This window comes from Terrapene carolina, unplaced genomic scaffold (genome assembly GCF_002925995.2).
Source record: "Terrapene carolina triunguis isolate 2854851 unplaced genomic scaffold, T_m_triunguis-2.0 Scaffold96, whole genome shotgun sequence".
Classification (NCBI taxonomy): domain Eukaryota; kingdom Metazoa; phylum Chordata; order Testudines; family Emydidae; genus Terrapene; species Terrapene triunguis.
In genome coordinates this window covers 39,852,943-39,877,250 of record NW_020664447.1, presented here as the reverse complement: position 1 = coordinate 39,877,250, position 24,308 = coordinate 39,852,943, and the positions used below count along the sequence as shown (strand labels likewise).

Below are 24,308 nucleotides of genomic sequence, written 5' to 3'. Positions count from 1 at the left end.
GCCCCTCGAGCCCCTGCCCGCCACACAGCCGCGAGGCGAGGAGCCCGACAGAGCCCCCTACTCACAGGCCGCGTCGTCCTGGTTCCACAACAGCGCAGCAGCCCCGCCGCCCATCACGCGGCCCGGACCGAGCAGGCCCCACCACCTACCCGGGGCCCGCCGCGGCTCCCACAGGACAACGGCGGAGGCGAGTCGCGCTCGCGACCTGAAAGGGAACCGCGGCGCAGGACAAGAGGAGCGTGCGTTCCCGCAGCCAATCAGCGAGCACTGCGAACGCCTTGCATTCTGGGAACTGGTCATTTCAGTGCCGCGCGGCTCTAGCCAATTGCTCGCTCTCTCTCTCCGCTCTGCTGGGCGGCGATTCGCGAGAATGAGTCCAGTCGCCATGCTGGGAGTGGCCGAGGAGGTGCCTTTCTCTCCGCCATGTTGAAAGTGGCTCTCCCGCGCTGTGTTGTCAGGTGGGCGGCGCTGGTTTCCGGTTCCGGTGGGGTTGGTGGCTCTGCCTGCCGGGCAGGTGTCGGTGGTGCGGGGAGACCCGGCATGGGGCATTAAAGCGGCGGTTCCGCTCACGGTCTGGACTCGAGCGCGGTGGCGGCGGCTGTTGGAGGCGCGGACCGAAGGGCGGCGGCTGCTGCTGCAGGTAGGAGGAGGCGGAAATCTCCGGGTGCGGCGGCCCGCGTTGCCGGCTCTAGATGGGGTGGGAGCAGGGCGGAGTCCGGGTCAGGTGCGCTGGGCTGGAGAGCGGTCTGGGCTGCCCCACGCATGGGCTGGCTCCCTTTGCCCATGAGCCCGGCCTTAGTGCGGGCTCCAGGCGTGAGGCCGGGACGGGGCGGTGAGTTACAGGGAATGGATTTCAGAGTCCTGAGTTCCTGTCCAGTGATCTGGCCTGGAGGCTCTCCCCACCCTGCGGAGCTGTGACCGTGCTGCCCTCTCCCGGGGAGGCGCCATCTGTGCTAAAAGGCTTCACCAATTACTACCGGTAGCAACAAAGGTAGTGGAGAATTGGGGATATCTCCAGTTCAAATCACTGTGGTGACTTAGCTGTGTGTGTTCACTCCTGTGCTTATTATCTCCTGATAAATTTGTTTAAAATGTGTTTTTTATAATGTATTCATTGAGTGCTGTTTAGTATGTGTAAGAGAGAAGTGCTGAGCTCTAGGAAATGATGCTGGGTGGTAGATATGTACCTAGATAGAGAAGAAAATGTAAGTGTTAGAAATAAGAATGGCCCACAACATAAGAATGGCCATTTTGGGTCAAACCAATGGTCCATCTAGCCCAGTATCCTGTCTTCCAACAGTGGCCAATACCAGGTGCTTCAGAGGGAATGAACAGAACAGGTAATCATCAAGTGATCCATGCCCTGTTGTCACTCCCAGCTTCTGGTAAACAGAGACTAGGGACACTCAGAGCATGTTACTGCATCCCTGACAATCCTGGCTAACAACCATTGGTGAACCTATCTTGCATAAACGTATAGGGTTTTTTTGTTTTGTTTTTGAACACTGTTACAGTTTTGGCCTTCACAGCATCCCTTGGCAAAAGAGTTCCACAGGTTAACTGTGCATTGTGTGAAGAAGGACTTCCTTTTGTTTGTTTAAAACCTGCTACCTATTAATTTCATTGGGTGTCCCTTAGTTCTTGTGTTATGTGGAGGAGTAAATACATCTCCTTATTCCCTTTGTCCACACCAGTCAAGATTTTATAGACTATCATGTCTCCCTTAGTCATCTCTTTTCCAAGCTGAAAAGTCCTAATTTTTTTAATCTCGCCTCATGGAAGCTGTTCCATCCCCTAATCATTTTGTTCTCCTTCTCTGTACCTTTTCCAGTTCTAATATATCTCTTTTTGAGATGGGGCTACCAGATCTGCATGCGGTATTCAAGATGTGGGTGTACCATGGATTTATATAGAGGCATTATAGTATTTTCTGTCTTATTTATCCCTTTCCTAATGGTTCCTAACCATTGGCACTTCACACTGAAGAATGTCAGCTGCTCTCTTCAAGATGCTTTTAAAAGAGCAATTTGTTTCTGTATCCTTATAGAGCCCCTCATCTCTGCAGAAAGAGTTTGTGAAAGTCTCTAGACTAGGTGATGGCTGAAAGAAAGGTTCTTAGGGACGTGGAATCCTTATGCTACTCATTGCCTTTGCAGCACAGGCAAACCGTGCTTCTATTGTTTGTTTATCAAACCTTTGTGCAGATCTAGAACATATGATAAATGGCATGAATCTTCTTCCATGTTGGGTTTTAAACATCTAATTTGATATTCTTTCTTCCTGGCCTTATAAGGGAGAGATCCTGTTATCTGCTTTCTGTGTGAACTCACAGTACCTAAGAAATGCTATCAGGTAGTTTAAAAGAAATAAAATTTCTATTTTTAGTGGTTTAGAACGTAAAACTGGTAGGTCCGGCCTCCCCGTCAGCAAACTGACAAGGCAGCAACCCCCAGTAAGCTACATAGATTATTTAACAACTCTTCCCTCGTTCTTATCCAAATGTCTTGAGGTGCTTTATAAACTTTTAGTTATCTGAGTCTTGTAGCATTGTCTGAGAGGTACATAAAGAATACTGGATCACTTCACCCATCTGCTGTAGCCTCATCTGGGATGGAACACAATTACTGTTTAATAGTACACAGCAACAGTATAGTCAAATGAATAATCTACCAAGTAGAATTTGCAAGGGAAATTTAGGAAGGTGTTATGTATTTACATGGGTCTGGGAAAGTCTAGTACCCCAGGGTTTAACACCCCTTCTGTCATGAAAAGTGACATTGGCTATTTCATGAATCTGAGTGAGCATATTCCCTAATTTTGCAGATTACACATAATATCATGCCTTCAGCAATATGATGCCCACTGATAATCATATTTGGATATTAGTTCAGTATTCAGCTGGAAGAAACATGTTTTACATCTATTCTGCTCCTCACAATGCTTCAGGGGTTGGAGCAGCAGCTTAGGAAGGCACTTCAGGGGGACAAAGAAGCAGGCCGTCCCCAGTGCTGATGAGGGGGCTCTTTGGCTCATCAGGGGCTGGCAAGTGGATTCTGAGAGAGGTCCAGTGGTGATGTTCTGGAAAGTCATCCCTTTGAGTACCTCACCCTTTTGTAAGTCCAGGCACAGTTATCAAAGGTGCTTTTCAATGCCATGCTTCTGACGAAGTGGGCATTCACCCACGAAAGCTTATGCTCCAATACATCTGTTAGTCTTAAAGGTGCCACAGGACCCTCTGTTGCTTTTTTCAATGCATTTGGGACAGAAACCGACTGTACAGTAATAAATGGTCTTCCAGCCAGTCATGGGAGGGCTCTTATACCCCGGTCATGGGGTTTTCCCAGAGGCAAAAAGCTGGCTTTGCTTGGACAAGTAAAAAGCTAAACATACTACAAGAAGAGACAGCTGGAAGAACAGGAACTGTTCATCTCATCTTTGCAATGTGTTCAGGAAGTTGATAAGAGAAGCCAGAAAGGGTGCAGAATGGTATCTTTGTTTGTTTTTTTTGTTCTCACCTCTTTCTCCTCCTCCCCTTCCCCCCCCCCCCTGCTTTGTTCGTTTGGATATGAGACAGACTTGGGCGGGGAGGGGGGGAGAGGTTCTGGTGCTGACACTTCATATTATCCTGCAGCAGGAATCTGCTGTGCATATAACATAAATAGGCTTATTCTCCTTTCAGCTAATGAAGGGGTTTTAAAAAAGCACATATGTTTCTTCCATGCACTCTTTCATATAAAAGATTTAGTAGGCCTGAGCCAGCTCTTCTAAATCACCTAATTTCAAATTTATGATAGTACCACTCATCACTTTTTTTATCTTCAAATCTCTGTGCAAACATCAGTATATTAGATCCCTGCATTCCTTTGGGGATAGCCATCATCTCTCTTACAGTTGTGAAAACTGAGGCACAGAATAGTTATGACGTGACTGAGGCCACACAGAGTCACTGTCAGAGCTGAGATTACAGCTCAGGAGTCCCACTTTGTTGCTGAAACAATTAGATCATGTTTGTCTCTTACTTCCTGCCTTTGTTTCTTTGGAAATATCTCATACCTGTAGATGCTCCTGTCAGCCGCCGACAGTTCGGTGTTACCCTGTTTTCAGTCAAGTGTGATTGTGCATACTCTACTTGTGTTCTTCACTGGTGCTTGCACAGAATTTCACAAGAAACCAATGAGCTAGTGAATGAGTGTCTTTTGAGGAGAGGTGTGTGTTGTGTTTTTTTTTTTTTTTTTTTTTTTTTTTTTGGTTTTTTTTTTTTTTTTTTTTTTTTTTTTTTTTTTTTTTTTTTTTAAATCTTATTCACTTCTTCTGGTAAACACACCAGATTAAACAAAGGATAAGTCAGGTTAGTTATTTGTATAGTCATCTGACAAGATTTAATGCAATAATTCAACACAAACATTTTATTCTGCAACACATAATATCCTTAAACCTATACTCCAGAAAAACTACTCTTTTCTTTCCCTTGATTAAGGGACAGGGCCACATACACCTATTTACTATCATTACCATAGTTCAGCAGTTTTGTGCTCCTTAGAATTTTTCTCTGTCTAGACATAAAATTAATGTCCAAAGGGACACAGTCCACTGAATTATCACAGTAAGAATTTCTTGCCTTCTATTGTCAGAAGTAACATCTGCCATTAGTCTAATGGAAAGATCACACAGAAAACACTGACTGGATTTATAGACTTTAAGGCCAGAAGGGTCTATTATGTTCTGTTCCAACCTTCAGAAGAACATAGGTAGTAGAACGTCACCCAATGATTCTTGAGTCAAATCCATGATGTCTGGTTTAACTAAGCATATTTTTAGGTATACACCGACTTTTAATGTAAAGACATCAAGTGATGGAGAACTAAATGCTTAAGTAATCTGTTCTGCTTGTTAATTACCCTCATTATCTTAAAGTTCTGATTTATTTCTAGTCTGAATTTGTCTAGCTTTAACTTCCAACCTTGGATCTTGTTATGCCTTTGTATACTCAATTCAAAGAGCTCTCTATCGGAAAATCTTCTTCCCATGCAGGTATTTACAAACCATGATCAAGTCTTATCTTTATCTTCTCTTGGATAAACTAAGCTTCTTTAATCTTTTGCTGTAAGGCACGTTTTTCAGACCTTGAATATTCTTCTGGCTCTCTGCTGAACCCTTTCCAATTTCATATCTTGAAAGCTGGACATGGTATTATCTGTGTTTAGGGCAACAGAGACACCATTGCTGGAATACTATGTCCCTACTTTTACTTGAGTCCCCTACTTGATGTTCCAGTATTTCTGGTGCACAGGAGCTTTTCACTAATAATAATGGCTCTTTGGTAACTTTTCTGAAATAATTGGGTGATCACTTGCATATAGAAGTAGGTATTTGTCACAGCCATGACTGGGCATCCAGTTGCACAGTGGAGTTTAAAAAGACCTCAGGACTTCAGACTGACTTATTAATCTCAGTAGAGATGCCCTTTATAATGGGGGATGTTCTAGAAGAAGCAAGTTCTGTGAAGCATTTCCCACTTCATAACAGCATTCTCTGTCTTGTTGGGGTAAAGCTTTAGCCAAGTGCTCTTTATCCAAGTGCTGCTTTTGGCAAAACATTGCAGTAGCTGTGTGGTGGCTATGTTTGTTAGATGACGCCCAGCTCTACATACATGTGGTGCTGGCACTTCAGCCTGGGTTGCTTCATCAGGCCTCCCAGCAGCTTCTTAGAGATGTTGAATAATATGAGGGGCAGGACTGACCCTTGTGGGACTCTGCAGATGAGGGTTTGGCAGTGGAGGAATGGTTGCCCTCTGAGTCTGCTCTGAGAGGAAGGATATGAGCTATTTCAGTGTGTGTTTATTCACCCCACCAGCTTCTTGTGGGGAGACAGGAGTATTCAGTGATTAAAGGTATTGACTATTGCATTACATCAGACTTTTGTATAGTCGAGTATTTTTAAACTTCTCTGGCTGGTGACTTTTTTATTCAGACAAAAACATTTGTAGACCACCCCCTATTATAAAAGTAAAAAAAAATCAGTAACAAGCCTATATAATACAGTAACTCCTCACTTACCGTCCTCCCGCTTAACGTTTTTTTGAAGTTACGTCACTGCTCCATTAGGGAACATACTCATTTAAAGTTGTGCAATGCTCCCTTATAACGTCGCTTGGCTGACTTTACAAGGGAGCATTGCACAAGTTCCTCTTCTCCGTCTCCTCCCCCTCCCTTCCTCCCTCCCAGCGCTTTTTGGCGGCGCTTAGGACTTTCTGGGAGGGAGGGAGCGAGCGGGGAAGCTGTCGCGTCCCCTCCCCCCCCCCCCCCCCGGAATGCAGGGGCTTTAGGCGCTTCTCTCCGGCCGCTGGCTGCATGGCTGCCATGTTCCTCCTGAGTCCTCCGGCCTGTGCTCGCAGGACCGCATTCCAAAAGGGGCTTTAGAGCTGCAGGCCGGGGCCCCCTTAGCCCAGGGCCCTGCAGCCCCTAAAGCCCCTGCGTTCCGGGTGGCCCTGCCTGCCGGGGGGGGCAGCTCCCAAAATCGCGGCCATGGGGGCGGTACTGCGCCTCCTGCACCAAACAGGAGCTGCCCCAGGTAAGTGCTCTGCACCAGGGCCGCCCAGAGGGGGGGACAAGTGGGGCAATTTGCCCCAGGTCCTGCAGGGGCCCCCACGAGAGTTTTTCGGGGCCCCTGGAGCAGGGTCCTTCACTTGCTCCGGGGCCCCCAGAAAACTCCCGTGGGGCCCGGACCCCCGGAGCGTCTTCCGCTCTGGGTCTTCGGTGGCAATTCAGTGGCGGGGGGTCCTTCCGCCCCGGGACCCACCGCCAAACTGCCAGGTCTTCGGTGGCAATTTGGCGGCGGGGACCTCCTGCCGCCAAAGACCCCAGGCCCCCTGAATCCTCTGGGCGGCCCTGCTCTGCACCTCCTGCCTGCCCCAGCCCTGAGTATCCTCCCGCACGCTCACCCTGAGTGTCCTCCCAGACCCTGCACCCCCAGCCCTGAGCCCCAGGGGTAAGCCGGGGCACCTCCCTACCACAGTACAGTACTGTACAGTATATAATGCCTTTTGTCTGCCCCCAAAAGATTTCCTTGGAACCTAACCCCCCGCATTTTCATTAAATCTTATGGGGAAGATTGGATTAGCTTAACATTGTTTCACTTAAAGTTGCATTTTTCAGGAACATAACTACAACGTTAAGTGAGGAGTTACTGTACAACTATTATGGCATTTGACCTCACAAACACAGAAGATTTTGGTTCGCTGCCCTGAAATTATTCTGGAAATCTTGTTTTCATTGCTTGAGAACTGTAATAAAAATTTCAATGCCTCACAACCCTCTGACTGTCTTTTGTGATCTCCCCTGTCCCCTTTCTGGAGAAGGGGTGGAGGATCACAACACACCAGCCAAGAAACACAGGTATAGTCTAAATGCTTTCCATATTCTATGGAATGTACCCCTTTTCTTTTTTTCCTTTTGTGGAGGGCATGAGGGTACAACATACAAAAGAGGGGAAATACTAGTAACTTAGTGAATGAGACACTTTAACAAATATCATATTTAGGAGGAAAAAGGAAGTGCTAGACTGGGGACAATTACTGGAAAAAGGCACTGCCTGTAGACTTAAAATGAATTGTGTTGTAATTTTTTTTTAACCTAGATAATGAGCCAAGTTATGAGATAACTTACAAGATTGAGACATAAAAGATCTGAAAACTTGCACCATGATTTGTTAATAGTGATGAGCTATTTGCTTTGTATTGTTGCTCAGTCTTGATGTTCAGAAATATTTTAATTCCTCGTTATTTCAGAAATCTTTAAATTGAACTAACTTTAAATCTGGCTACATGAGGGGAAATTAGAATAAGGGGGGAATCAAATTTAACTGGATGTGATGCTTATTAAACGCACATCACTCTTAAACTGTAAATTGTGCAAATGAATGACTTCTATTAAACTTTGCTTTGTTGTGTGGCTAATGCATTTAAAGCTAGTTGACCGTCTAACACATTAGGTTGTTAACATAAGAGAACAGATAGTGCTAAATGGCCTTGTGGTTCTTGGGACTCTACCTGCAGTCAAAAAAATGTGACTGGTTGGATGGTACTAAGCAAATATCTCCAGCAATCCTGTTGGATTAAAGAATAAGATTAGAGCTAGTACAACATTTGGTATCTATTAAAGTCAAAATGATTTCTGTGAGTGCCAGTAAAGTAGAAGGAAGTGGAGAGAACTTTAAGTATTGGTGATGGGATCTCTTCCCAATCATCGGGGTACTAGTGTTCTTAGCACCTGAATCTCATTCAATATCATACTAAAAATAGATGAAGAACAGCAAGAGTGCTTCCCAGAGCTGAGATGGGTCCTGCTGATAACTACAGAAGTACACAAACAAGGAAATTATCTCGTGCTTTTAGAATATACAGGATATATGTACACTGCAATAAAACATCCGTGGCTGGTCCATGTCAGCTGACTTGGGCTCAGGCTGCTGCAGGGCTATAAAATTGCAGTGTAGATGTCTGGGCTTGGGCTGGAGCCTGGGTCTGGAACCCTCGCATGGTGTCTTATTGCATTGTAGGGAGATCCACAGGGCTCAAAATAAGTATCTGCCGAACATGGAGTGGAGGAAGAATTGGCAAAGTGAAATAATCTTAGATTTCCTAACAGAGGAATTAAAACTACTTTATTTTAAATATATTTTTCTTTAAATCTCCATAGCATTGGTTGTGGCCACAGGTACCTGAGGAGGAGAAGCAGCAGAGGGGAGAGAGCTGGTACAGAGAGCCATTGGGAAAAGCAAAAGGTCAATAGTGGGTACTGGCCAGAGCTGGGGAACCCCTGCTGAGTTAGAGGAGAGCTTGTGTAGAGGCCCCCAGGAAGGAGGGGAAGAACCAGCCTAGTTAGGAGAAGCTGATTCCAAAACAAGAGGGTTGATGCTCAAGGGTAGATCCCAGAAGCAGGGGTAGGACTTGCAGGCAGGGACACCTTGGTGAATGGAACACTATGGGAACATAAGAACGGCTGTACCGGGTCAGACCAAAGGTCCATCTAGCCCAGTATCCTGTCTACCGACAGTGGCCAATACCAGGTGCCCCAGAGGGAGTGGACCTAACAGGCAATGATCAAGTGATCTCTCTCCTGCCATCCATCTCCATCCTCTGACAAACAGAGGCTAGGGACACCATTCCCTTGCTGCAGGAAGCCGAGCCCAGAATAAGGGGCAAGTCTGGAGGGATGTTCCCTGAGCAGGGGGCGCACTCAGGTCTGGAGGCCTGTCTTGAGTGCAGTACTGTAGGGAGTTCTGTGGCAGGAAACCTGAGTTGGGGCAATGAAAGAAGACTTGCAGGAGAGGAATGAGTTTTGGAGCTCTCAGGCAGCCTGGAGAGTGGGGCCCCGGAAAGGGGCTAAAGGAACTTTGAGGGGTGGGTGACCTGGGAATGGTGACCTTTGAAAGGGTTTGAAGAGCTACTGTGTTGCAGTGTTGTCTGTCTTTGGGGATTTGAGAGGAGCTGTTTTTACTATGAGCGATATGTGAACTGTGACATTTCATACGAGTATGGGGTTTGAATTTGCACTGAGATATAATATTCCTTTGTGTGGGTGGATTTCATGGAGAAACTGAGACAGGTCTGACTGTTGTGCTATGGTCTGCTGCAGGAGGGTGCCCCAGGTGGGGCTCATCAGATCAGTGTTGCATAAAGTCTTTTTTTTAAAAGCAAAATATTACCTTTACACCAAAGTAACCCTGTGATTTGCAGAAAGTATAAAAATGTGTGCAGTATTTTCCTCTTGCTCCCCTGCCAATGTTCTTCAAATGTAACCAGTGTGAACTAGCTCTTGAGATGAGTCTTAATGTTCATTTAGTCTTTTCTTACAGTGCCAATTATACTTTTCATTATTTTCCCCAGGAATATGACAATCACCAGTACAGACCACTGAACAGACATTAGATGCTAACAACTTTTGATTACTAATAACCTGGAAGTATGAAGTGGGAAAACTAGAGATGAGTGTTCCATAGCCAAACGTTGGGTGTGGAGTTTCTTACTGCTGAATCAGTCTATAAGATTCTTCTAGTTTTGTTCACAAATTGGAAATCAATTTCTCTCTCTCTCTCTCTCCTCCCCCTCCCCCAAAAAGTACAGTTATTGTACAAGGCAAACATATGCAATGTTGGAATCATAAGATGTAGTAAGACGCTGGCTTTGTCATCATTCTCTATACCTCAGCAGTAATTATCCTCCTTGGCTGACAGATAACTTCATTTTCTTTTCCCTCACCCATTTTATTGGTTACACCCAAGAGAAAAGGGGGAACTCTTATCTGCCAGGAAAAGCCCTTTATCTGTTTTTGAGGAACAAGCATCAAGGCATAGCTTGTTCTCTGATACTGGTGAGGAAGGAAGAATTTGTGAAGGCAAATTATTAGCTGAGCAATAGGAGAACAGGAGGGAGGGCAAACAGGGTATGGTGGAGGGGGACATTTCTGGGAGGGAGGGGATATTGTGGGAAGCATGTCTGGGGAGAGAAGGGACTTGGCTAGAGGATGAAGTTGATTGAACTGTCACCCCATCTGAATCTCTGAACTGTGGAAATCCAAAACTGTTGCATGTCAAGCCAACATGGAAGTACAGACCTAATACTGATTCAGAGTGGGTAGTGTAGACACAGGTGGTGGTAGAATAATTGTTGACTATAATACCAGTTGTCCTCTCTGAAACAGACCAACATTTAGTCACTGGTTTCATTACATCGTTGAAAGCTGAGGAGAATGATGTCATTGTTTCCACCACTGCTTTTGTACAAAACGCACAAACCCTTTCACAACAATGTCGTATCCTGTTACTTCTATATTGGCTAAGTTTTGTAAAACTACTGCAGACAGATTCTTCGTTGCCTTAATGTCCACTCCAGACATGATTGAAATGAATAATAGCAGTTCATAAAACAGCCATTTTATTATTAGGCTTTCTGTAGCCTGGCACTGAATACAAATTCACAAGTGTATATACAGAGGCAGAATGTTCCGAAAATGTTGACATTCCTATTCTGACATATAGCACAGGTTTTTTAGGTTTTTCTAGCGTGCCCAACAAAACTGGCACAGAAATGAACCTTGAAACTCCAGCAAGTGTTAGGAATTATTACATGCCATGACCATACTGGGCAGTGCAACTTGAGTATACTGTAAAATGGTTTTAGAGGTAAGGGATAGCTGTTTTGTTTGTTTTGGAAAGAGGAGGTATTCTAAGGTGTGCTTACTATATTGTTATTGAATAGTCCAATTTAAATCTTGTTTGAACACACCTACCCTTAGCAACATTTTTCTTAAGTATGGAAATCTATAATAGTGAGGTTGTTTTTAGTTACATAATGAATCTATAATAATTCAGGAGGACTATACAAATTCCCTGTTGCAGACCACAGCTTGAAATCCACTACAAAATACTTGTAGGTGATCAGAACTGCTTATGTTAGAGGCTCGAGTGATCATTGTTAGATGTATCCTTGGTGTAAATTTAACTGTGATTAAAATTTACAGTTGACACACATTGGTTGGAAATATACAGGAGGATAGGACCAAATGGCAGTGACTTGGATAAATTAGAGAAGTGGAAGTTGCAGGCAATGAGGGAAGATGTAATTAATGTAAAGATCTACACATGGGAGACAGAATAATAACTAAAGTACCATATTTATTGCAGTCAAAGAAATTTCTCATCTTTCTTGCCTTAACTGGTTTAAGATTACTTTGTCTCAGCAAACACCATTTGCTTCAGGGAAGGCTTGGGACAAGAGCTTGAAGGGGAGGTGTCTACAAGATGTCTGTTAGAAAGTGAGAACTGTTGCTGAAATGGATGAACAGTGTTTTCTGTTTAGTTATATGTTTAGAAGTCTTGTTTTTTTGGATCTCTTGATACTAGAATTCAGTCTTTGTACATTTTTTGTAGGTCATAAAATTTACCATGGCTGCTGGTGGTAATACATTACTTTCCATTCATGTTCTGTTTGCCCTGGAGAGTTGGATTTTGTTTTTAGGGAGTTACTCTTCAAATACTGACTTTCTTCTAATTTAAACTGCTATGTTCAAGTATCTGTGGCTAATATTTTCCAGTGAGGACATCTGAAATCTTTCCCTATGGAGGAATCGATAGGGTTTTTGGTAGAAATACCTTTCTTTGCATAAAAAATGTGCGGTGAAGGGCTACTAGGATGATCCAAGGAATAAGAGGAGACTCAAAGAGCTTGGCTTGTTTAGCTTAACTGAAAGAAGCTATGGGGAGATATGATTGCTCTCTACATCAGAGGGATAAATACCAGGGAGGGAGAGGAGTTATTTAAATTAAGCGCCAGTGTGGACACAAGAACAAATAGATATAAACTGGCCATCAACCAGTTTAGGCTTGAATTAGATGAAGGTTTCTAACCATCAAAGGAGTGAAGTTCCAAAACCACTTTCCAAGGGGAGTGGTGGGGGGAAAAAAACCTAACTGGCTTCAAGACTGAGCTTGATAAGTTTATGATGAGGCTGCATATAATGGCATGTAGCTGATCTGTGACTGCTAGCAGCAAATATCTCCAGTGGCTGGTGATGGGACACTGGATAGGGAAGGCTCTGAGTTAGTATAGAGACTTATTTCCCAGATGTTTGGCTAGTGAGTCTTGCCCATATGCTCAGGGTCTAACTGATCACCATATTTGGGGTTGGGAAGGAATTTTCTCCCAGGTCAGATTGGCAGAGACCCTAGGAGTTTTTTATCTTCCTCTGCAGCATGGGGCAGGAGTTACTTGAAGGTGTAAACTAGTGTAAATGGTGGATTCTTTGTAACGTGAAGTCTTTAAATCAAGATTTGAGGACTTTAGTAACTCATCCAGAGGTTAGGGGTCTATTACAGGAGTGGGTGGATGCAGTTCTGTGGCCTGCAATGTGCAGGAGGTCAGATTAGATTATCATGATGGTCCCTTCTGACCTTAAAGTCTGAGTCTATGCCAGCGCTTGGAGTTCAATTCATAATCCCTTTATGTTGAAACTGCATCATACAGTTCGGTATGTTTCTCAGTAGTCTTGGCTGTAAGATAAAGGAATTTATTCAGAAATTAAAAGGGTGCTTTAAAATAGTCTTGGTGTCAGATCTAGGTTTTTATTCCTTTTAAAAAAGCGGATATTGCGCACACATTTTTGCAACTCGGTTAATTTCATTGACATTTTAATATGCCCATTCAGTTTTGCAAACAGTGCTGTGCTAGTGCATTAAAATCAGAAAGTGAAACAGACTACTCTAGTTTAACTCACCAAATTGAGTGGAAACGAATGTTCCTCTAGATACTAAAATACTTCTATTTACTGGATCAAGACCTAGAAGTGCCAGTGCAGAGTCTCTTGAAGTCAGATATGCTTTGCATTGGTGTGGGGGGACCATACTATTATTTTTGTTTATGGGATCAGGGACAGTGCCTCTAATTTCCCTTATAGTTTTTCAAGACACAGATGCCTAGGGACTACCATCTAGATTTGGGATTCAAAATCTTCTGCGAAATCTGCTTTATTCTGTTCTTTCAACTTCTTAGTGAACTAGGAAATAGATGGGGGGAAGCACATTCACCTTCTGCATGAGGCTCCAGAAGTTCTGAAAAATCAGCATGCTTGGAATCTAGGGGCATATTGGTGCTGAATCCAGCCTATAGAAAAGGAGGTATTCCAGTTCTGATAACTGAAAACACAAATCTTTTTCCAGAGTGTGGATGCCTATCTAAAATTCATAAACTTGTCTTTACTCAAAGCAATATACTTTTGTTCCAAATGTGGAATGTTAAATTTTATTTTTGAAAAGTTTGTGAAAGCCAAATATTCCTGTCCACTTTTTAAAGCAAACTGTAGCTAATAAAAAGCTCAGGCCAGATGCAGCATCTAGCTTTCAGTGAGGTCTTTCTTTTACCCAGTTGTTTTAAACAGGGTTGTCTGAGGCCTAGACGCTGTGGCTTACCAAAGTTCTAGTTTAGCTGACTCAGACCTTAAGATCATCTTGGCTCCCTGTGCTTTGGCTAACAGCCGTGTGACCTCTGAACAGCTACTTGGAAATAAGGTGCTATATATTAACTTCTGTCATTTTGCTGGTGAAATTCACCTATTTCACAAGTATGAAACTGGTACTACAGTAGAACCTCAAAGATACAAACACCAGAGTTATGGACTGACTGGTCAACCGGACACCATGTGGAACCAGAAGTAAGCAATCAGGCAGCAGCGGAGACAAAAAAACAACACATACTGTACTGTGCCTGTATTGCATCTTAAAGGTAGGCACATCGGGGCTGCCTGTCCCCACCCCACCACCTACTTGCTATGTGGGAGGCAGCCACGTACAGGTAGGAGGTGAAGTTGCTGAGTTTCACAGGCACGGCTGTGAGCCCATGAGCAGGCAGAGTAGGAGCAGTGCTGGGATCTGCAGCTTTCCTGTAAGCTACAAGCGCAGTTTCTTTCCTGCCCCCTCCAGAAAAGAAACTTCCTGAGTTCCTACGGGAACCTGGCCTGGAGTGTTTGCTGCTGGAGCCCAAGCTCCTACCTGCACGTTGCACTCTGGAGGAGCAGCTCAGTTTTAAAGGGCCACAGCCTGCATCATGTACCTACTGACACCGCAGTGCCCCAGGGTGTCTCACTCATCACCCTTGCAGCCAGGGGCTAGAACCAGCTGCCTGTGCACACCCCCATTCGCTGTGCAGCCACTTACAGGTAGGAGGTGAAGACGCTGAAGTTCGTGGGCACAGCTGTGAGCTCCCACTCTGAGCAGTCCGCCCTGAGGAGCATCCCATAACATCTTGTTCAGAGTTACGAATGTTTTAGAGTTACGAATAACCTCCATTCCCGAGGTGTCCATAACTCTGAGGTTCTACTGTATGCCAAAAACTGTTGAATAAAACTTGTGATCAAATTTGTAACCTTCATACTGTAAATAGAACTTGTTTTTCCGTGGCATCCCCAAACCATGGCCGGGGGCAGGTTGTGGCCATTATGATTTGCAGGCCATGTGGTGGTGGTGTCTCCCATCAATTTGGCACTGACCCTTTACAAGGGAGCCCTCTTCTTTGCAGGGTAGCAGTAAAGTTGATACCAAGACCTGATGTTACTCCTTCAATTGATGCCATTGCTAATATTTAAAGCAGTGTCCTGCAACTCCCCACCCTCTAGCTACATCTAGGCTGCACCTCACTGGTGGCAGCAGGTAGGGTATATGTAGCTACACACAGGAGTCAAAAGCAAGCTGCATGCACACTGTGGTGTGTAGCTACACACATCAGTGAAAGGCTTCAGCAGAGGGAGGCAGCAGGGAAAGGTTCTAGCACAGGGGAGGGCAAACTACAGTCCGTGGGCTGGATCCGGCCCGTCAGGGCTTTCAGTCTGGCCCACAGGATTGCCAGCCCCGTAGTGCAGCGGGGCTAAGGCAGGCTCCCTCCCTGCCCCGCGCTGCTCCCGGGAGCGGCCGGCACCATGTCCCTGGGGTGGGGGACAGCAGAGGGCTCTGTGAGCTGCCCTCGCCTGCAGGCAGTGCCCCCCCCCCAGCTCCTATTAGCTGGGAAAGGGGAACCGCAGCCAATGGGAGCTTCGGGGGTAATACCCAGAGGTGAGGGTAGCGCATGGCAGAGCTGCCTGCCCTGCCCCACCCCACCCCACCCCCAGGAGCCACTGCCATACATGCTGGCTACTTCCAGGAGTGGCGCAGGGCCAGGGCAGGCAGGGAGCCTACCTTAGTCCCCGCTGCGTGCTGCTGCCACCTCCGAGCCGCTCCAAGGTAAGCCGTGCTGGGCCGGAGCCTGCACCCTGAACCCCCCCTGCTCCCCTCCCTTGAGCCCCCTCGCCCCAGCCTGGAGCCCCTTCCCCTGAGCCCCTTCCTGCACACAGCACCCCCTCCTACACCCCACACTCCCTCCTGCACCCCAACCCCCTGCCCCAGCCCACCATTCATGGCCCTGCATACAATTTCCCCACCCAGATGTGGCCCTCGAGCCAAAAGTTTGCCCACCCCTGTTCTAGCAGCTCCCTATGGCTAGGAAACACTCCAGCAGCGGGGAGCTGTCAGAGCCTTTGCCTGCTGCTTCCTCCTGCAGGAGCCTTTCCCTGTGGAGGGGAAAGGCTCCAGCAGCAGGGCACTACACTGCTAAAAATGGCAGTGTAGACTGGGAGGCACTGCTTGGGTGTGTCGAGAGCCACGTAGGGTACATAGCCCCTGGGTTCAGGCATGTCTTATTCACCTAAACAGTGCCTCACTGTATACACTATTTATACCTATGCTGGGAGCATGCAGTATATGCACTCTGCTTGATGCCATAAGGGGTGTGCAGTGTAGAGGTACTCTTAATGATGGCTTCAACAGTTACAGGATAAATAGATCAATTAAGACTGGTACTAGTAAATAAAAAAATTTACTACTTTTTATGATGGATTTAAATGAATTCCTAGGAAAATCTTACTTTGTGTTTAAATGTATACACCTGATCTGCTTATGGGTGTAGGGAAACTTGCCTGGTTTCATAAGGATTAATCATTCCAATTTTCAGAGTAAGTGTTCTGAGAAACAGTGGGTTTGGGTTGGCGGTGAGATACTGTGCAACAAAGGGATGTCTATGTGGTTTGTTTCCGCTTCCTTTTTTTTTAATTTTTTTTATTTTGTTTTGGCAATGATTACGCTGTGTGGGGGAACTGTAAGATAAGTGGCTCAGAAAATAGATGAATATTGGGTATCTGCATTGCAAGAGCAGTTAACTGCTTGGCTAACCAAACAAATTAAGTAAACTGGCATGAACTGTCTGTTTGCTTTCATTGTCATGTGTACCTGAAGAGATGAACTGTAAACTCTGAGCACCTACAAGGCTGGAGCTCTGGGAAAGGGTGTGCTTAGGCTGCTGGGGACTCTGGGTTAGCATTGGTCTGGGGCGGGGGGGGGTGTCTAAGGCAGGTGGGTCACTAGAACCATTTCTGTAAAGGGAGAACAGACAGAACCTGTGACCAGAAGTTTGCCAGAGATGCGAAGGAAAGAGACTATGCTACAGCTTTCAGAGTAGCAGCCGTGTTAGTCTGTATCCGCAAAAAGAACAGGAGTACTTGTGGCACCTTAGAGACTAACAAATTTATTAGAGCATAAGCTTTCGTGGGCTACAACCCACTTCTTCGGATGCATATTGAGTGAAACATATCGAGGAGATATATATACACACATACAGAGAGCATGAACAGGTGGAAGTTGTCTTACCAACTCTGAGAGGCCAATTAAGTAAGAGAAAAAAAACTTTTGAAGTGATAATCAAGGTAGCCAAGTACAGACACAGTTTGATAAGAAGCAAGGTTCTCCCCATCTTTCTAAACAAGTCTCTCCTATTTCAAACTAGTAAGTAAAAGACAGGCAAGGCGTCTTAGATTTACTTTGTTTTCTCAACTTGTAAATGTACCTTTTTACCAGAGTGTGTATCTTTGTTTGCTGTACTTTGAACCTAAGACAGAGGGGGGTCCTCTGAGCTCTTTAAGTTTGATTACCCTGTAAGCTATTTTCCATACTGATTTTACAGAGATGATTTTTACCTTTTTCTTTAATTAAAAGCCTTCTTTTTTAAGAACCAGATTGATTTCTCCTTGTTTTAAGATCCAAGGGGGTTTGGATCTGTATTCACCAGGAGTTGGTGAAAGGAGGGTGGAAGGAAGGAGGGGGGATGGTTAACTTCTCCTTGTTTTAAGATCCAAGGGGGTTTGGATCTGTGTTCACCAGGGAATTGGTGAAAGGTTTCTCAAGGCTTCCCAGGGAGGGAATTCTTGTGATGGTGGCAGCGGACCAAAGCTAAGCTGGTAGATAAGCTTAGAAGTTTTTATGCAGGCCCCTACATTTGAACCCTAAAGTTCAAAGTGGGGATCCAGCCTTGACATGGATATGCTACAGCCTATCCTCAGACCAACAGAAGCTTAAGAGCACACAGGCCCAGTGTGGTAGGACACAAACACAGCAGCCTGATCGGCTGTAGCAGAGGGAGCCTTACGAGGGCTGTGTAACAGAAGTTAAGTAAAAGCAAATTCTAACCTATAAGTTAGTGTTCTGTTAATGCATTTGTTTGTCCCTTATTCTAAGAAAGCCAAACTTGCCCCCTGGGAGTGGTGATCTAGCTTGTGCTAACCATGATATGGGGTCCTTAAACAATAAGGAAAGTACCAGCTACATATTGCTGGCCCTGACGAGATGTGTGCTTGACAAAATGAGCATTGGACACTTTACAAATAAATCAGTTGAGATTCTGTATAGTCTTCTATTTCTAATTTTTTTTTTTTTTTTTTGGGGGGGGGTGGGGGGAAGGAAGTGATTGGGAGTAGAAACATGGATTCCACGAAATGTCATGTATGATGAGGAAACTCTTCCTGTATGGCTTTCTGGGTAATACCCTTTCTCTTCTGTTCCAGTATCTGTCAAAACTGTATTGTCTCCAATGTTACTGTTGGGACATAGTTTTATTCCCTGAATTTGTCAGGGATGATCTTGTACACCAAATAAAATGATGATAGCTTTAAAAAGACGATGAAAATTATCTAAACTGATTGCATTCATAGACTATCTTCTTGTGAAGCTTCCCTTAAAATGTACTTCATTATAAGGCTATCTAAGAAACGAACATTTGTGTACTCCTGTTCTAGTTCACTATAATGGTAATGTTGGCTTCAAGAGGAAAAAGGGGGAAAATTCCTTTCAGCCTTAGAAAAACAAAGTTGTAAAGATCCTTAATTTTTGTTTAGCTTTGACTGGAAAGGACTTGCAGCCAGCAGAACCACTTCCTCTCATAAATTAGTACATGCCTTTTGGGGTTCTTTCTTACAGCAAAAATGACATGCCTGGAGTTGTGTGGGTGAAAATTGAAGTGAAAATGAGGCATTGTTACCTTGTGACTTTCTTATGCTTTAAGTGAAACTCCAATGTCTGTGCACTATAGAAGACTTTTTAACAAAAAAAAAGTTCATTAGTCATAATGTGAAAAAATTGCTATATGGGATTAGTTTTTCTTCTGCTTAAACAACTTTGCTAGCCCTTTGGGAATTCTCTCTGAATAGTTACATGAGATGATACTCAACATAAGAACACCTCAAATTCTAAGGAATCCTGGAAGCAACTTGACTGGTAAGGGTATAAAAGCTGAGTGAATAATTTTGATTTTTCAGTTCAGGGACCGAACCAAAAAATCCCATGGAAAAAGTCAATTTGAACTAAAACTGATTCTCTTCAGTTTTTCTCACCAAAAAGGAAAATACACTCCTCTTCCCTCCCACCCACCCCTGATTTTGGGTAAAACAAAAATGTCTCGCTTAATTGAAACTTTTTTTTCCATTTTTTGTTGGGGTAGTTTTCAAGTGTTCATATTTTTTGTTTTGAAACTTAGTTATTTTTCTAAATAAAATACCATTTCAAAGTGAAATGCTGAAACGCTTTGTTTCAAAATGGTTGAAATAGAATGTTTTTTTTTAATTTTTTTCTAATTTGTTTTGCCAAAACTTAACAGAATTTGACCCAAATTTGTGTATAGTTGTGGTGCTTTGGAAAAAAAAAATGCATTGCTAGCAAATTTACTATTGCTGGAAAAGAGAAAATTCCCCTAGTTTTAGTACAATGTATAATTCTTTTTCAGGGGTCATGGCTGTCTCCTCTACAGAGTAGAAAAACAGTATCTTCTGCAGATGACTTCAAATTGGGTGTCCTTGGTTTCAAATTTATGCTGGCTCAGTTTTAAATTCTTTGTTCTTACTATGGAATAATTGTTAGCCATTCCCCCTTCCCTGCACCCAGTGCACATACATGCATTTTTGCATTCTGTCTAAAACTCTGCATGTAGATACTGTAGGTTAATATTGAGGAACTTGGTGCTTCAGTGTCAAGGCAGTGCTGAGGAAAGCTGTAAAGTGTAAACAAAGTCATTTCTCAATTGTTCTGGCTGAAAGAGGAAATGAAGATTGTCGAAAAGGTGCTAGAAGGCTGATACTTTCAAACCATTGTCTAGTATCCAGTGTTCTTCTTGGCTTTTTCTGGTATTGATGCATTATGACTATTTCACACACTTATAAACTGAAACCAGTTTTTTAAGCATGATAAATAGAGAAGTGGATGGAGAGGAATAACTTTCAGGTTGCTAGTCTGACTAGAACTTTCAATGAAGTTCTGACTGGGGGTTGCCACATCTTTAAATCCATATAATGGATTGCTTTTCGCTCTCCAAATGGTATTGTCTTGTATCACGTATTGCAACACCAAGGCACAAAAGCATGAGATTAGGATGATGCAGTAACCTCAACTCAAGACTTATTTATTTTTATGGATCTATGGATTAACTTTAAATTAACTCTTCACCTTTTAGAGTACATGTGTCCTTAAAGAGCCATTTTATTTCATATATTGAAGTGCTAAGGTTATTGTGCCCACTCTTCCTTCCCTTCTCTCCTCTTCCTTAACCTGTTGCTTTCTGATCTGTCAGTCATATATAGAAGACCTCTCTTTAGGCTGGAGGTAGAAGTGCATTAGTGGCAGTATGATCAGGTTATTAAAAATGGAGTGCCTTGGACTTATCAAAAACACTGACTTTTTTTTCTCCAGGTAGACAAGCTTCATTGAGTTTAGATGCTGAGGGCTCTGTGGCGCGGGAGGTGGTACCAGAACCTGTTCATAAACAAAGCTTTCCAAATGATCAAGATCCTTCTTAGCATTAGGCAATTAGATTTGCTTTATGAAGAACATTAATTCATGCAAACTGTAGAAAATATTGCTCATTGTAGTACATTTAGTTCACAAGCAGAAATCTGGGAAGATATTCACAGTAATTAACGTTGGCCATTACCCAACAGCAGTGGTTCTCTACCAGTGGTATGCATACCTCTGGGGGTATGCAGAGGTCTTCCGGGGGTACATCAACTCATCTAGATATTTGCCTAATTTTACAACACGCTACATAAAAAGCACTAGTGAAGTCAGTACAAACTAAAACTTCATACAGACAATGACTTGTTTATACTGCTCTATATACTATACACTGAAATGTAAATACAATATTTATATTCCAATTGATTTATAATTATATGGCAAAAATGAGAAAGTAAGCAATTTTTCAGTCAGTGTGATGTGACACTTCTGTATTTTTGTCTGACTTTGTAAGCAAGTAGTTTTTAAATTAGGTGAAACTTGGGGTACATAAGACAAATCAGACTCCTGAAAGGGGTACAGTAGTCTGGAAAGGTTGAGAGCCACTGCCCTACAGTTACAGCAATCTGGACTATAAAGCTCTTGCTCTTACCAAATTAAAATCAATATTCTAGAGCAGGGGTGGGCAAACTTTTTGGCCCAAGGGCAACATCTGGGTATGGAAATTGTATGGCAAGCCATGAATGCTCATGAAATTGGGGGTTGGGGTGTGGGAGAGGGTAAGGGCTCTGGCTGAGGGTGCGGGCTCTGTGGTGGGGCCAGAAATGAAGAGTTGAGTGTGTGGGAGGGGGGGTCTAGGCTGGGGTGCGGGGGGGGGTGAGAGCTCCAGCTGGGAGTGTGGGCTCTGGGGTGGGTCTGGGGATGAGGGTTTGAGGTGCAGGAGGGTGCTCCAGGCTGGGACCAAGGGGTTGAGAGGGAAGGAGGGGGGATCAGGGCTGGGGCAGGGAGTTGGGGGGTGCAGTCTCAGGGTGATGCTTACCTCAAGCAGCTCTCAGAAGCAGCGGCATGTCCCCCCTCCGGCTCCTAGGCAGAGGCACAGCTAGGCAGCTCCACAAGCTGCCCCGTCTGCAGGCACTGCCCCTGCAGCTCCCATTGGCTGTGGTTCCCGGCCAATGGGAGTTTCAGGGGCAGCATACGGAGCCCTGTGGCTGCCCTACGTGTAGGAGCTGGGGGGGGGACGGATGACATGATGCTGCTTCTGGGACCCCCGACCCCACTCCCCCGTTGGAGCGGGGAAAGCCCCAGACCCTGCTCCCCAGCTGGAGCTCGAGGGCCAGATTAAAATGTCCAAAGGGCTGGATGTGGCCCCTTGGCCATAGTTTGCCCATCCCTGCTATAGAGGCAGGATTAAAATGGAACTAATATTAACTTGAAGTACTTACAAAAGGACAATCTTGTTGGACAAATAGCCTTTTCCTTTGACTAATGTCTTAACAAGAAAAATATTCTGCAGTTTCTCTTCCATTTTTTTTTCTGCCATTACATAAATTCAAATTGACAGTCTTGAAAAGCAGTCCAAATTCAGAACCAGAACAGAGTTTTACTAAACTTTTGATGAGGAGGTTGTTGAGAGAGCCAGTGTACAAAAGTATAAAATGCAGTGATTAAATGGTCAACTCAGACCATTGCAAATTCAGCTACCAGAATGGTCATGTGAGTGGCGCACATCTTAGATTAAAAGCCAGTCTGGTACTGTGCAGACAACTGTTTCAGGAAAGTTTATACTGGGTTAGTTTCTGACAAATACTGTAATTGAAAGGAGTTGAGTTTTCAGTTGACTCCAGGAAATGCTATCTCAGAATAGAATCTGTGCATAGTTGGATGCTGTGTATATAACTAAACATTATTTTCAAGTACATTACACACTTCATGTTGAAAAGTGATACCTGCAATTTGTACTTTCAGACTATTTGGTACAATGATTAGCATTTTCCCTGACTCCAAAATCATCAGTCTGATTTCTGTTTTTGTTTGTGAGGTTTTTTACTTTAAGACTTTCTGGTCTAGGAAGAACTCAGGAAATGACCAGTAGCTAGAATTTCCCATGAAATGTAAATTCCCTTTCTAGGACAGGGATGTAACAATAGCAGAAAGAAAACAAACAAAATACTTTATTTGCTGGTTCGTTCATGAGTGTTTTTTTTTTTTTCACTCATACCTCAGTTTTGTAACACACAGGTGAATAGCTCTGTTAAATAACCCCTAGTACTATACAAGCATTGTACTGTGCAGAAGGAAGTAGGTGTGCTCTTGTACTCTTTGAGTTCAGTGTGTTGCCTTCCAATCATCTTTTCAGTTGAAAAGTGTCATTTGTAGCAGCCTTTACAGACTAATGCACACCATCGCCAGAACTTTTTATTATGGGTTAATGTTATGTTTCGATTTTTACAGGAGACTAGACCTTACTTCTTTTTGATCAACTCCTTTTAAAGCAACATCTCATCATGGCTGAACTGTCACCTGAAGAAATTCAGTTGAGGGCCCACCAAGTCACTGATGAGGTAAACTTCCCCCAAGGCTCATTCAGGATCCTAATATACAAGTTATCCTAACTTGTGGAGAATAGGAAGGTAGGGGGAGCCTAGGAAGAAGACTGCAAGGGCAAAGTTGAATATCCCAAACTTCTGTATCTTCACCTGGTAGCTGCTGGGGCCAGGTTTGTTTTTTTTGTTTTGTTCTTGGTTTTTTTAAATAGGAGCCTGAAATTTCACTCCTAAAGTGGCACCTGCCTTATTTTAAAAGTGCTGAGTACCTACAACTCCCACTGAGACCAATGAAATTGGTGGGGTGCTCACCCTCTTAAAAACCCGGCAGGTGCTTAAACACTCATTTTAGGATCCTGAAGTTATGCTCCTATTTTTTTCTGATCTTTGCCTAGCTATAGTAATTGTCCCTGAGATATCACAGAGCAGTTTTTTCTAGTATCCGAGGAGCACTTGAAGTATCAACTTTATTTTGTTGACCTTAGTGTGTACTGAGAAATATGAATAATAGCTAATGGAAAAGAATCCTAGATCATTGTAGCTCTGATATATAGGTGTGGATAGTTGCTTATCCCTTATTTCCAGGTTTATTAAAGCTTTGTGTACTAGCTATTTTATTATATTGAACTCTTAGTGTTTGAGAGTCTTACTGATTCTCTTACAACATGTGCTTCACTATGTTAAATCTTCTCTTTCTAGTCTTTGGAAAGCACAAGGAGGATTCTTGGCCTGGCTGTTGAGGTAAGGGAGCGCTTACTAAATCTTTGGAAATGCACCAACTTGGTGAAGCAGTGATGTCAAACAATTTCAGAATAAATTGACTATACAGGGGAGACAGTGAAATTGACTATACTTTGTCAAACGTACAAAGTAAACAAACTGGAAAAAAATAGAAATTTCTCTGATCTTTCAGTTATAGTAATTTTGTAAGAAAAGTAATTGAAAGAAGTTCAGACATTTTTTTGATGCTGTAATAACTGGAAACACTAGAACTGTCTACTGGCAGAAGATGAGGTGAAATGACAGACAAGTGTACCTTGAGAGATGGGGAGACTAGGCTTTAAAAAATAACCCAGTTATAGGGATACAGAATATGGAGTCAAATTATTGGTTATCTAAAGATAAACTCTTCCACTT

At 43.8% G+C, this 24,308-nt stretch overlaps 1 protein-coding gene across 3 annotated transcripts in view; it reads left to right on the top strand.

Moving 5' to 3' along the window:
- The first annotated feature begins 472 nt into the window (after positions 1–472).
- SNAP23 (synaptosome associated protein 23) overlaps positions 473–24,308 on the top strand; it is a 39,706-nt gene continuing 15,870 nt past the window's right edge. The window contains exons 1-4 of one of the 3 annotated variants that reach the window (XM_024197460.2): positions 473–640; positions 6,422–6,427; positions 23,080–23,189; positions 23,871–23,912. In XM_024197460.2, the coding sequence (XP_024053228.1) occupies positions 23,133–23,189; positions 23,871–23,912 (99 nt within the window). In that variant the 5' untranslated portion in view covers positions 473–640; positions 6,422–6,427; positions 23,080–23,132. Of the gene's footprint in view, positions 641–2,047; positions 2,162–6,421; positions 6,428–23,079; positions 23,190–23,870; positions 23,913–24,308 lie in introns of all 3 variants that reach the window. The other 2 variants (XM_024197459.2, XM_024197458.2) reach the window with 2 other exon arrangements.